Source organism: Leptodactylus fuscus, chromosome 8 (assembly GCF_031893055.1).
Source record: "Leptodactylus fuscus isolate aLepFus1 chromosome 8, aLepFus1.hap2, whole genome shotgun sequence".
NCBI classification, from domain to species: domain Eukaryota; kingdom Metazoa; phylum Chordata; class Amphibia; order Anura; family Leptodactylidae; genus Leptodactylus; species Leptodactylus fuscus.
The window spans coordinates 89,725,596-89,738,524 of NC_134272.1; the positions used below are offsets into that span (position 1 = coordinate 89,725,596).

Below are 12,929 nucleotides of genomic sequence, written 5' to 3' on the forward strand. Positions count from 1 at the left end.
AATTACACACCCGATGGAGCCCCAAAAAGTTATTTTTAATAACATTCCCCCCTAAATAAAGGTTATCCCTAGCTATCCCTGCCTGTACAGCTATCCCTGTCTCATAGTCACAAAGTTCACATTCTCATATGACCCGGATTTGAAATCCACTATTCGTCTAAAATGGAGGTCACCTGATTTCGGCAGCCAATGACTTTTTCCAATTTTTTTCAATGCCCCCGGTGTCGTAGTTCCTGTCCCACCTCCCCTGCGCTGTTATTGGTGCAAAAAAGGCGCCAGGGAAGGTGGGAGGGGAATCGAATTTTGGCGCACTTTACCACGCGGTGTTCGATTCGAACATGGCGAACACCCCGATATCCGATCGAACATGTGTTCGATAGAACACTGTTCGCTCATCTCTAACATGGTGTTCTGTTTTCCATCTATTTTGCATCTAACACTCCATTCCTGTATAATTATGCCTACCTTCAGATATTGCTGTATACCAGCCTGATGAAGGGACCTTTAGTAGTCCCGAAAGCTCGAAATATGTCATGAATATTTTTTTTAAGTTAGCCATTAAAAAAGGTATCAACTACTGAGGACTTCTCTCAAAAAAATTTTTTATTTCATATCCACTGGCTAACACGGTACAAAGATATATTCTGGTCTGATTATTGTCATTCTTTGGCCATCTTTGAGTTAACCTGTTTAAGAAAGCCAGACTTCGTCTTCCCGGGGAGCAGCAGCAATAACCTGGAGCCCGAGTGTGAGCATGGCGGGTAGTGTCACCTGTGAGTGCAGCACTTATACCTGCGTACCCATGTGAGTGAGTCTGAAGTATTTGGAGCCGCAGATTACGTGTGCCCTATCACATGTTCCTATTACCGCCCAGTGATCAGCAAATAAGGAAAGACTCAGCTCTGGCAGCCATGGTTTTATTTTTGGCACAACTGCACTACATAACTACACAACGCTACCAGTATTGTGGGGGGGTGTAATAAAGACGTAAAATCCTGAACATGTAAACAGACGCTAAGAAAGCCGGATCCTGTGATAGGAGTCTGTAAGAAACATTACTAACAGGATTACTGACACCATATGATGGAGCAATGCTCTGTATAATCCATGGTCACATATAGGGTTACGTGTAATAGTCAGCGATGGTTCCCACAGTACAAGTTACACAACCCTGAGTCCAGGGGTTGGATTTTGAGCAGGCAGGTAGCCCAGTGTTATGCACCGGTGTGCAGAGGAAACAGTCAGTCCTGCACCATGATAGCAGCCAGGCTGGGCAGAGGAGTCCGCTCACTACTACAAGTATCCCCCAGACTCCCTGCGGCCAGGTATAAGGCGTCTCTGGGGGTCTCACAACTACAGGCTGACCATGAGAGAAGACTCAAGACTATTGATGACCTTCCTGGCCCCAGCCAACTGGAATCCCTCTACTGGATAGTACTGAGGGGCTATATCTTCTACATGCATGAACTGGAGGTAAGAGAAGTCCAGACAATGATTACACCGCCTGCCCCTTTAATGATCCTCCGCTCCCCCGTTCCCTGATCATCTACTTTCACTCTCTGCAGGTTTAGTATCTTGTAGCTTGATCACTTTCTAATCAGCTGTTCATGGACTTTTTACCGCTGAACTTGGGCCAATATACAGTAAAGGATCTCAGTCAGCAGAGCTGCGGTATAAACGCACTTAATAATTTTTGGAACCAATTTTCAGGGTGAAATGGTCAGTGATGAAATTATTTTCTGGCTACATCCCCTATTCACAGCCAGGTAATAAGAAATCAGGACATAATAGTGGAGCTTTGTGAAATGTCAGCCCCCCCCCCATGCTGATATCCCCATATTTTACACAGAACTGTAGCCTCACACAGTATAAAACCGCCTTAGTGTCCCCGTACAGTATAATACCACCTTAGTGTCCCCGTACAGTATAATACCACCTTAGTGTCCCCATACAGTATAATACCACCTTAGTGTCCCCCATACAGTATAATACCGCCTTAGTGTCCCCATACAGTATAATACCACCTTAGTGTCCCCATACAGTATAATACCACCTTAGTGTCCCCCATACAGTATAATACCGCCTTAATGTCCCCATACAGTATAATACCACCTTAGTGTCCCCATACAGTATAATACCACCTTAGTGTCCCCATACAGTATAATACCACCTTAGTGTCCCCCATACAGTATAATACCGCCTTAGTGTCCCCATACAGTATAATACCACCTTAGTGTCCCCCATACAGTATAGTACCGCCTTAGTGTCCCCATACAGTATAATACCGCCTTAATGTCCCCATACAGTATAATACCACCTTAGTGTTCCCCATACAGTATAATACTGCCTTAATGTCACCAAACAGTATAATACCGCCTTAGTGTCCCCATACAGTATAGCACACTCTTAGTATCCTACACACAGTTTAATAACCCTGGTGCACAGTTGTATTACCAGGACCAGTTTTAGTGTAGCCTTGGGCAAAATTAAAAATAGGAACCAAAATGCTTAAATGTTACATCATAAAGTTTGTGTGTTTGGATGTTTGTTCCTCACTCACACCAAATCGGTTGAACGTGAATGAACATGAAAATTTGCCACAAACATAGATAGGAACCCCAATTAAAACATAGGCTACTTTATATCCCGGTAATTGACATCACTACACGACCGCAGTGAAGGAATGTAGGTTCACACAACACTAAAGGACCTGTGATGACATCATCACAGGTCCTTGGGCCATTCTAGGATAGGATCATGCTAGGCAGTGGGCGGAGCTACGCACTATTTTATGGGTGGAGCTATATAGGATGAAGCTGGACAGTGTGAAAGCTGAAGAAAATGGAGTCTCATAGAAGATCAGGAGATTACAGAACATGCAGGATGTGTGTGGGCAAGAGCAGTATATCAGGTGTAGAGTTTCAGTGAGTACGACGGGGAATGTGTTATTCTGCCTCTGATGGGGGAGGGGGGAGAACTCTGGCACATTTCAGCAACATCCGTTCAGCCTTTTGTAACACAGAAGCTGCTCACACAGTCACATAACAAAACCCCTGTAATCACAATTGCCCGATGTAGCAGAGTTTAAGCAGCGCTGTAGCACACCTCTATAGGCTCTCCATATGCAGAGATGTACATACAACTGAGTATGCTGCGCATATGCTGCGATGTAGCAAAGCCGAGACGCGGGAGCAGGTGGATCATCCACAACAGCAATTGGCTAAATATAAGTGGCTCAGCGCCAACACCAACCTGCAGATGAAGTTGTGGGCAGATGCTAGTCATCAATAAGTAATAGAACAGTAGGACCCCATTGTTACCTGTAATACCACCACACCATGATATCACATATTACCGCCATAGTGAATGAATAATGCCATAATACTGTTAGCAAATTATACACTGCAGAAAGACCAATATTGCCGCCATATAGTGACCATACAGTGGTAGATATCAGGTCTACACAGGCACTATACAGATATGATTGCAGCGCAGAAAAATGGTGTTAAACAGAAAATGCTGCATACTGCGCCTCCAATGGTAATAAAGCCCTGAACAGTAATAGTGCCCCTCTGTGTGCTCCTCTTTGTACCCCTCTGTGTGCCCCTCTTTGTACCTTTTGTGCCCCCTCATACATAATAGCGCCTCCTTATCGGTAACTAATGGTTAGCAGTTCTGGGAAGCTCATAGGTAAAGATTGTGGGACCAGGAGCAAATAACAGATAGTAGATTCCCCCAAATGGAAGAAAGCTACAAGGGTCCAGAAAGGGCTACTGATGGTATGTGCACTGAACCAGGGGGCCCGAAATGGTGGAGGCAATGAATAGCAGCAAAGAGAGCGCAATTGGGGGTTTTATAGGAGCAGGTCACTATGATGTCATAATCACATGGCATGATGTCATGCTGCAGCAGCTGGATTGTAATGGCTGCCCTCCCACATATTACTATATTACTTAAACCTCTGCTATGCTGTGATCTTCCCCGGTGTCCCAACCTGAGTTATGACATCACGATTTTCCAGGGTGTCCATGCCCAAAAGGATGTCTATTCAACACACTTACAACTTTATTATAATTTTAACGACTGCCGATTCCCCTCCTGATGTGACCTTATCATGAATAATATAACTCGTGACATATATAGGAAATCTGCGCCAGTTCCTGGGGCCTGAGAGACCGAATAGAATCTGTTAAAGCCACTAATACATTTAGGTGAGGCCTAGGGGTTCATGTGCTTTTTGCGGGGAATGACTGGACATTGTCTTCTGTATGAAGTGTCATTCTGTTATTTTCTACTCACTGATCTGACTAATCTGATAAACACTATCAAGCACAATATCAATACGGAGCTGGAACAGACAGCGGCCAACCCAGTGGGTACAAAGGTCACCACAGACCAACTATGTCGCAGCAAATCTCTAATACTGATCTAAGGACAAATCTGCAGCAATTCTGTCCATTGGAGGACCAGAAGAATTGTTGCAAAAACTACAGTTAACTCCTTCCACACATTGCAGAAAAATACCCACAGCAGAAATGTTGCCATTTTAAAAACCGTTGCGTTTTTGGAGATTCTAGCATGTCAATTATACCTACCTAATTTACAAGGGGAAAAGACTGTTTAAGTCAGGTGACACTGCAGGGCTGGGGTGATATGCTGGTTCTGGTGACAGTAACCTATCTATCTGCAGGGCTGGGGTGATATGCTGGTACTGGTGACAGTAACCTATCTATCTGCAGGACTGGGGTGATATGCTGGTTCTGGTGACAGTAACCTATCTATCTGCAGTGCTGGGGTGATATGCTGGTTCTGGTGACAGTAACCTATCTATCTGCAGTGCTGGGGTGATATGCTGGTTATGGTGACAGTAACCTATCTATCTGCAGGGCTGGGGTGATATGCTGGTTATGGTGACAGTAACCTATCTATCTGCAGGGCTGGGGTGATATGCTGGTTCTGGTGACAGTAACCTATCTATCTGCAGGGCTGGGGTGATATGCTGGTTATGGTGACAGTAACCTATCTATCTGCAGGGCTGGGGTGATTATGCTGGTACTGGTGACACTAACCTATCTATCTGCAGTGCTGGGGTGATATGCTGGTTCTGGTGACAGTAACCTATCTATCTGCAGGGCTGGGGTGATATGCTGGTTATGGTGACAGTAACCTATCTATCTGCAGGGCTGGGGTGATATGCTGGTTCTGGTGACGGTAACCTATCTATCTGCAGGGCTGGGGTGATATGCTGGGTCTGGTGACAGTAACCTATCTATCTGCAGGGCTGGGGTGATATGATGGTTCTGGTGACAGTAACCTATCTATCTGCAGGGCTGGGGTGATATACTGGTTCTGGTGACAGTAACCTATCTATCTGCAGGGCTGGGGTGATATGCCAGGTCTGGTGACACTAACCTATCTATCTGCAGGGCTGGGGTGATATGCCGGGTCTGGTGACAGTAACCTATCTATCTGCAGGGCTGGGGTGATATGCTGGGTCTGGTGACAGTAACCTATCTATCTGCAGGGCTGGGGTGATATGCTGGTTCTGGTGACAGTAACCTATCTATCTGCAGGGCTGGGGTGATATGCTGGTACTGGTGACAGTAACCTATCTATCTGCAGGGCTGGGGTGATATGCTGGTACTGGTGACAGTAACCTATCTATCTGCAGGGCTGGGGTGATATGCTGGTACTGGTGACAGTAACCTATCTATCTGCAGGGCTGGGGTGATATGCTGGGTCTGGTGACAGTAACCTATCTATCTGCAGGGCTGGGGTGATATGCTGGTTCTGGTGACAGTAACCTATCTATCTGCAGGGCTGGGGTGATATGCTGGTTCTAGGGACACTCTTTTTAAGCCTATAGCTGTAGAAGGGACCGACTTCAACCACTTTACAGGATCGTCTGACACTCAGCAGGTTCCGGGGTGGAGTTTTAGGAAGTGTTCACCATCCAGTGTCCTCAGTCCTTGGCTTTCCTTGCAATACGCTGTCACCTTCATGATAGGAAGGAGATGTTGCAGATCTTCTCCCAGTAGTAAATTTAATAAGGAATAAATCAGTTTGCAGTCTTTTTTCAGAGTATTCACATTGGGGCAGTATTTGGTAGTTTCTGTGGCATTTCCACCATTGGTAGTGTTTGGGGGAATTCTATCGCTTACTGGGTAGTGTTCGTATCTGCCATGTGGAGCCAGCCATGTATTTGGAGAGGCATACCCGCTGTGTGTATATCTAGGGGGTATATGATCTTTTCATACTGCAATCTTCACCCTTCAGGTGTTTCTCATATTGGGTGACTTGTGGTGACTTTTATTTTTTTTTGTTATTTTTATTAAGCTAAAACAAAAAAAGAAGTTTGGCCCTATGTGGCTAGCAAACGTTGGAGACTTCCGCATGGTTAACATAGCCAGCCCTCAACTCCTGGAGACCCTACTAAAACAAGAAGGAAAGTATCCGATGAGGACAGACAAGAATTCATGGAAGGACCACCGGGACCTCAGGGGCAATCCCTATGGACCATTAACTGAGTGAGTAGGAAGAGCAAAGCGGTTCTATTCTATGTTCTTGCACCGGGTACAGGTAAACTTAAGGAGACTGGAAGTCACTGTAAGGAGTCAGGAGAACTAGAGAGCCAGTAATTCTGTGTATATTGTTGTCCATAGAGAGGGACACCGGTGGCAGACGTTGCGCTCAGTACTCAACCAGAAGATGCTGAAACCCACCGAGGCGGCGAACTATGCGGAGTCCCTGAACGACATTATCCCCGATCTGTTCAACAAGATCCAGGAGCTGAAAGCGCAAAGTCCGTCAGGACACACGGTGGAAAATGTGGCCGGCTTGATGTATAAGTTTGCCTTTGAAAGTAAGTGCAGAGTCACCATTAATTAAAGGGTTAATCCATAAATCATGCTCTATATGGCTTAACTCTCGGATCCCCTACCTATCATGTGAATGGGGACTTGTAGCTCCTATTCACCAATTTTCACCCTCCATACTTCAGTGAGAGGTTGTGGTGCTAGTGCATGGTGCATTTAAAGAGGGCCTTTCCCCACCTCCACCAATTCTAGTTCTTAGCTTCTGTGAACAGATGTTTAGCCCCCACCTTTCCCCATCAATAAGTGCAGGTAGTTTTGGTGCAGGATTTAAGCTCTTTAACATCATGTGGGCGGTGTCAGGCAGGGGGATGTCCATTAGAGCTCCAATCAGTGGTAGCCAATGTCAGAGCTCAGAATCCCGCCCCCTTGTCTGTTCCTGCCTGACACCGCCCTCCTGACAGCACTAAATCTAAATAGCATATCAGGCATTGATTGCTCAGGAACAGTGGGGGCTACAGAAAAAAATTCCAAGTGTGCAGCAGCTATTAGATGATGTAAAACCCTGGATTTGTTGGAGGTGGTGAATGGTCCTCTTTATACGGAAATTACAAAGGAGGGTAAAAAATCTGTAAAAATTTAGCCTGACTTTTTCATCTGCATTGCTTTGTACGTGTCTAGGTATAAGTACTGTCATATTTGAGACTCGTCTCGGGTGTTTGAAGAAACATATTCCGGAAGAGACCCAGAAATTCATCAATTCCATCGCCATCATGCTGGCAAGTCAGAATGTGCTAGAACGTCTGCCGAGCTGGACACGAGACTGGCTGCCATACTGGGGGCGGTTTCTGGAATCCTGGGATATAATATTTAACTATTGTAAGTGTCACTAAATCATGAGACCCCAGAAAACCACAAAAGGAGTCAATATGAGTGCGGGTGTATGGCTACTGTAAGATCTAGCGGTTGGGGGCAATAAGGGCACACATGGTGAACACGCCCGGACAGAACCTTTCACCAATTCCACCAACCCAAGCTTATTCCATCCTTAAATAGTCGCCCCTCCAATGATGCTGGTGCAGTTTAAATTTTTCCAGTCAATTCCAATCATTGCTGTTAGTTTTGGTGTCTGATCTGCTAAATAGACTCCCCAATATCAAGTGGGTGGTGCTGTCAAGCAGAAACAGGCAAGAGGGCGTGCCTCAGAGCTTTTACACTGTCCATCTCTAATTGCGCTCGGAGTCGTGCCCCTTGCATGCTCCTGCCTGACACCCAGGGGTGAACCTAGGGTTTGTGCCGGAGGGGACGGGGCCGAGCGGAAGGGGCAGGGCGAGCTGAGGGGCGGGGTAGAGCGGAGCGAGCGTCGTTAGCAGGCAGAGAGCAGGCAGGGGTAGGACCTGCTCTCTGCGTGAGGGGCAGCCGCTGGAGCAGCGCTGCGTCCACAGGGCCGCCCCAATCCACCGCTCGCTTCCCGTGCCGGGCTGCTGAGACGGTGACCGGCTGCCGAGATGGTGACGCTAAGCCAGTCCAGGACAGCTTGTCCTGGACTGGCTTAGGTCTGCAAAAATGGGCCCCGGCATAGCGCCGCCTAAAGCGGTCGCTTCAGGTCGCCTCATGGGAGGTGCGGCGCTGCTGACACCACCCTCTTGACATTAGAGAGTCCAGTTAGCATATCAGACACCAAAACTAACTGCACTAATTGTTCAGGAACGGTGGGGGCTACGGAAAAAAATGCAACTGTGTCAGTATCAGCGGAGGAGAGGCTATTGAAGGAAGTAGTAAAAGGTCATCTTTAAGAAAGTCTCCCAAAACTCACTAATTCTAATCTTTCTATCTTATTACTCGGATTCTAGCAACAAAATTAATCAATAATAAAATCACGGACATTGAAGAGCGTTTGCAGCGCGGCGAAGACCTAGGGGGCGCTTATCTCACTCACCTGCTCACCAATGGGAATCTGTCTGTGAAGGAGGTGTATGGGGCGATGCCAGAGATCCTGCAGGCTGGCGTGGACACGGTTTGTATTACTTGGATGGTGATCTTAGTTATTGGGGCCCCATCTACCATATGTGATGTATAGTACTGATGCTTCGTATGTGGCCAAGGGAGTTCTGGGGCCCCTCAGCTTACAGGATTCGCTTCGACAAATATTAGTGAGCGTCAACCTTCGATTTGTTTTGAGATCAAATTGGAAGAACTGCTACTATACTTTGCAGCCTCTTTGGCCCCCAGAGTATAATAAGCCGAGGGCTCGGGGATGTGCAGCAATATGAACGGTGATATGATGTTTCGTAGGTGATGAACCCCAAAAAGTTCAGTTTTGGGTCAAGACCAAAATTTTAGGGAAATTCAGGTTAAACTTGGTGCAATGCAAACTGGTTCAATTATCTCTACTGCCAGGTCCGGGTGCAAATGCCACCTCTGCACCCCATATAGCTTATGGCTAGACAACTTACCCAGTTAATCAGATCCCATGTGCAGTATACCCGCCCCACGAGCCCTGCCGGAGCTGCCCTGGGGTGACAGTAACACTGACTCCATCTATATGTTTTCTCTCTTCCCTTTTATTCCAGACGTCTAACACCCTGGCCTGGGCCTTATACGAATTGGCAAGAAACCCCGACATTCAGCAGTCCCTGTATGAGGAGGTGCTCCGGGTTATCCCTGATCGTATTCCAAGCACTGAGGATATTGCTAAAATGCCCCTGCTGAAAGCAGTTGTCAAGGAGACCCTGCGGTATGTTTTTTTAGGAATTCCTTCACATTCCCTGTATAATTTCTGCTGCATGTTATGACCGCCGTCCCCCTGTATCTAAGTAGCGGTTGTCCAATAAATATGGCTCCTTCTCTGCAAGCTGGTGCACCAGTGATCAGCTGATCGCTGCACGAGAAAGCTCCATCTACAGGAGAAATGCAGTATTACATGTCAGTCATTCCAATGAAAGGTTGCTATTTCCTCTTATTTCTTACATTCAGGATGTATCCTGTGATTCCAGAGAATGGCAGATTTACAACAGACAGAGAAGTGGTCCTAGACGGCTACGTATTCCCCAAGAATGTAAGATGTTAAAAAAAAATCACCAATCACATAACACCCCCGATCAGTGACCTTCCGATGCAGTGACTTAGAGGTCAATGTCCTTCTTTCTTGCAGACACAGTTCGTCCTCTGTCACTATGTGCTCTCCAGAGACGAGGACAATTTCCCTGAGCCGGACAGGTTTCTCCCGAGGAGATGGCTGCGGAGCGAGGGGATGAAGCATCACCCCTTCAGCTCTATACCCTTTGGCTTTGGGGTTCGAGGATGTTTGGGACGTCGGGTGGCTGAGCTGGAAATGCACTTGGCTCTGTCTCAGGTGAGATGTCGATCCCAGAAGAAATTCATTACCTAAAGGGGGCTTTAAAAAGTGAACTTGGACACGTCTACGCCTCTTAATAATTGGGTTGCATCTCAATAAACATTGGTGGACTACACCTCGTCTTAATAAATCGGACCCTTCCTAGTTCAGTTCCTCACCACTTCACTGAATGAAAATATCCAAGGGCAGAAATCTTATGTATAGCTAGTCCTGGTCTCAGCAGAATACAATTGTATCTCGTCTGGACAATGCATTATAGTGGTTGGCGGGCCCCAAAAATTTCAGGTTCATTACAAACCGGTCACTCACCTCTATTTGCAGTATTAGGACTAGTCTCTTGCGGATCTACTGCTACTTATCATTGAAAGGTCACCGATCTTCTTTATGACAATGGGTTGATGTCCAGCAGCCTATGCATGATACATCTTCTTCCCCTGTCTTCTGTACACCAGCATCTTAGGCCAGGTTCACACTTCCTCTCCGTGCAGGACTTCTTTGTTTTCAGTGGTTTCTGCGTCGGGATCCCCAATGGAGACTCTGACGCAGATGTGAACCTGACCATAGTGCACCAGAGAGCAGAAGCGAAAAATTTACATTGGCTGCCAAATACCAGAAGGAGATAACAAAATATAGATCAGATAAGTACAATGGGCTATAGTGTAGTGAGGAGAACTTTTGGGTTCCCTGGCCATCGGTTTGACCCCTATGGCTATATCACTGCTCAGGACCCCATGACTGACTCCTTGTGCAACCCTTTCTGCAGCACCTTCTCAGAACTGGGCACTTGTTGGCTGACATTTGAGACTCTGCCGTCGTTATGAAACAATCCCTTTAAGGCATACAGAGACAAGGATGGGTGTGATACACAGTGACGGGACTGTATCAGACTGCAATGTATTCTGCACAGGAGATTGATGTTGGCTTTTTTTACCTTTAAATCCCTAGATAATAAAGAAGTTCCAGATACTGCCCGACCCCAAACTGGGAGAAGTTCTTACTAAAAATCGTGTGATCCTGGTGTCAGACAAACCAATCAACTTACAGTTCATTGATCGCCCAGAATAATAACGTATAAAAGGAAATATTCAGATCTCAGAGAGAAGAAATGATGAAAGATCCCATTATAAGCGGAAATGAATGCAAAAACCGGACGTCCGTGCGCTATAATAAAGAGCGACTCCGATCACAACTCAATATGTAAAAACACTCTAACTCATACATTTCTCCTCTGACCACAGCACCTTCCCCCAATCACTCTCAGAATCATCCAGATTGATCAGATGAGACAAAAATTGAGCTCTTTGGCATTAACTCAACGCACCATGTGTCGAGGAAGAGAAATGCTGCCCAGGAGTGTCACTATCGGGGAAGCAGCGGAGGAACAGGGCCCGGGACATCAGGGGGCCGGCGACAGCCGCTACGGCTGCCGTTTTTTTTTTTTTAATAGGCCGTTACCGGCTGGAGTGGCCTAGCCACTGTCCAATCCCATAGAAAACTTAGAAATCTTAATGATCTAGAGATGATCTGCAAAGAGGAGCCGACCAAGACTCCTCCTGACATGTCTGACATGTGCACAATCCTCATCATCAACTACAAAAACAGTCTGACTGCTGCGGCCCATAAGGGATTTGTGACCATATATTAAGTCTCATTCGCCGGAGGGGTCAAATACTTTTTTTTCTTTATGCAAAATGCAAATACATTTATAAAAATTATACAATGTGATTTTCTGGATTTTATTTTTGATATTCCGTCTCTCACTATTAAAGTTAACCTACCCATAAAATTATAGTAAAAGTAGAAAAATATTCCGGCCGCGCTCGCCGAAGTGAATGAAATGTAACTTTTAATTCATCAAAGAAAAATAAATCATAATAACTGATGGAATAGAATAAAACATAACAAAAAATGCTGACATGTTTTGGAACCAATAGTTACCTCTTCATGGCGTCAGGAAGGATCTATTGGTTCCCAAAATGCATCAGCATTTTTCAGGGGGTTATATGTTTTGTTATGTTTTATTATATGTATCCTGTGTATCCTCACTACGAGGTCATGTTGATTCCTTTTCCCGGACGTTCTCGCTGGTTATTGGTCGGTCCTGATGCCCGGCTGCTGATACACGAGAGTATCCAGGAAAATAACATTGTGTTCTGGAACAAGGAACCAGCGTTACCTTATAATTACAGACCGGAGATCATTCAGGTCACGCACTTTACCACAATATATCTATTCTTCCATCGCTACAACGTTGCACCATTGTTTCCTCTCATTGCTGTTTCCAATCATCTTCCCTCATCATAGAGACTGCACGCCGTTGCAATTTTCCTACGACTTTGCGGTTTAAGCGAACATGAAGCCCTGGTCCATTTAAAGGGGAAGTGTATTCAACAGCATTACACGCACTGGATACAACTAAGAGCAAAGCAGTCACTTCTTCATCCTTTAATACAGGGGTCCCCAACTGCTGGTCCGTGGGGCATGTTGCACCAGTCTGCGCATCAACGGCGAGGAGTCAGCAGTTGCAGTGGAGCCGGCAAGTGCCCAGGGTTGAGCCAGGATGCTTGGTTGTTGCTCATCGGGATAAGGTGAGCAAAGTGCGGGGTTGAGCCGGGACCCGCTGTATGCCTGGGATTCTAGTACTATGCAGGACATGCAGCGGGTCTTGGCTCCACCCCGCACTCGCCTACCAAACTTTGGGCAACTACATTACATGTCACTTGTCCCTGTGACGTATAATGTAGCTGTAGTGAGGCTGT

General features: G+C 46.2%; 1 protein-coding gene across 1 annotated transcript; it reads left to right on the forward strand.

Annotated features, from left to right (window-relative positions):
• The first annotated feature begins 1,246 nt into the window (after positions 1 to 1,246).
• Positions 1,247 to 11,799, forward strand: LOC142217460 (sterol 26-hydroxylase, mitochondrial-like). The gene is made up of 9 exons (XM_075285709.1): positions 1,247 to 1,473; positions 6,337 to 6,527; positions 6,663 to 6,862; positions 7,494 to 7,691; positions 8,666 to 8,829; positions 9,386 to 9,549; positions 9,789 to 9,870; positions 9,967 to 10,167; positions 11,116 to 11,799. The coding sequence occupies exons 1-9, from the start codon at positions 1,255 to 1,257 to the stop codon at positions 11,233 to 11,235; spliced, it is 1,539 nt and encodes a 512-aa protein (XP_075141810.1). The 5' UTR covers positions 1,247 to 1,254; the 3' UTR covers positions 11,236 to 11,799.
• Positions 11,800 to 12,929: the final 1,130 nt, after the last annotated feature.

Excerpts from the sequence above, each read along its gene's own strand:
- LOC142217460 (XM_075285709.1), top strand. The coding sequence starts at position 1,255 with ATGATAGCAGCCAGGCTGGGCAGAGGAGTCCGCTCACTACTACAAGTA. Across the intron at positions 6,863-7,493 it reads GTATAAGTTTGCCTTTGAAA|GTATAAGTACTGTCATATTT; the intron begins GTAAGTGCAGAG and ends GTACGTGTCTAG. Across the intron at positions 7,692-8,665 it reads GGATATAATATTTAACTATT|CAACAAAATTAATCAATAAT; the intron begins GTAAGTGTCACT and ends CTCGGATTCTAG.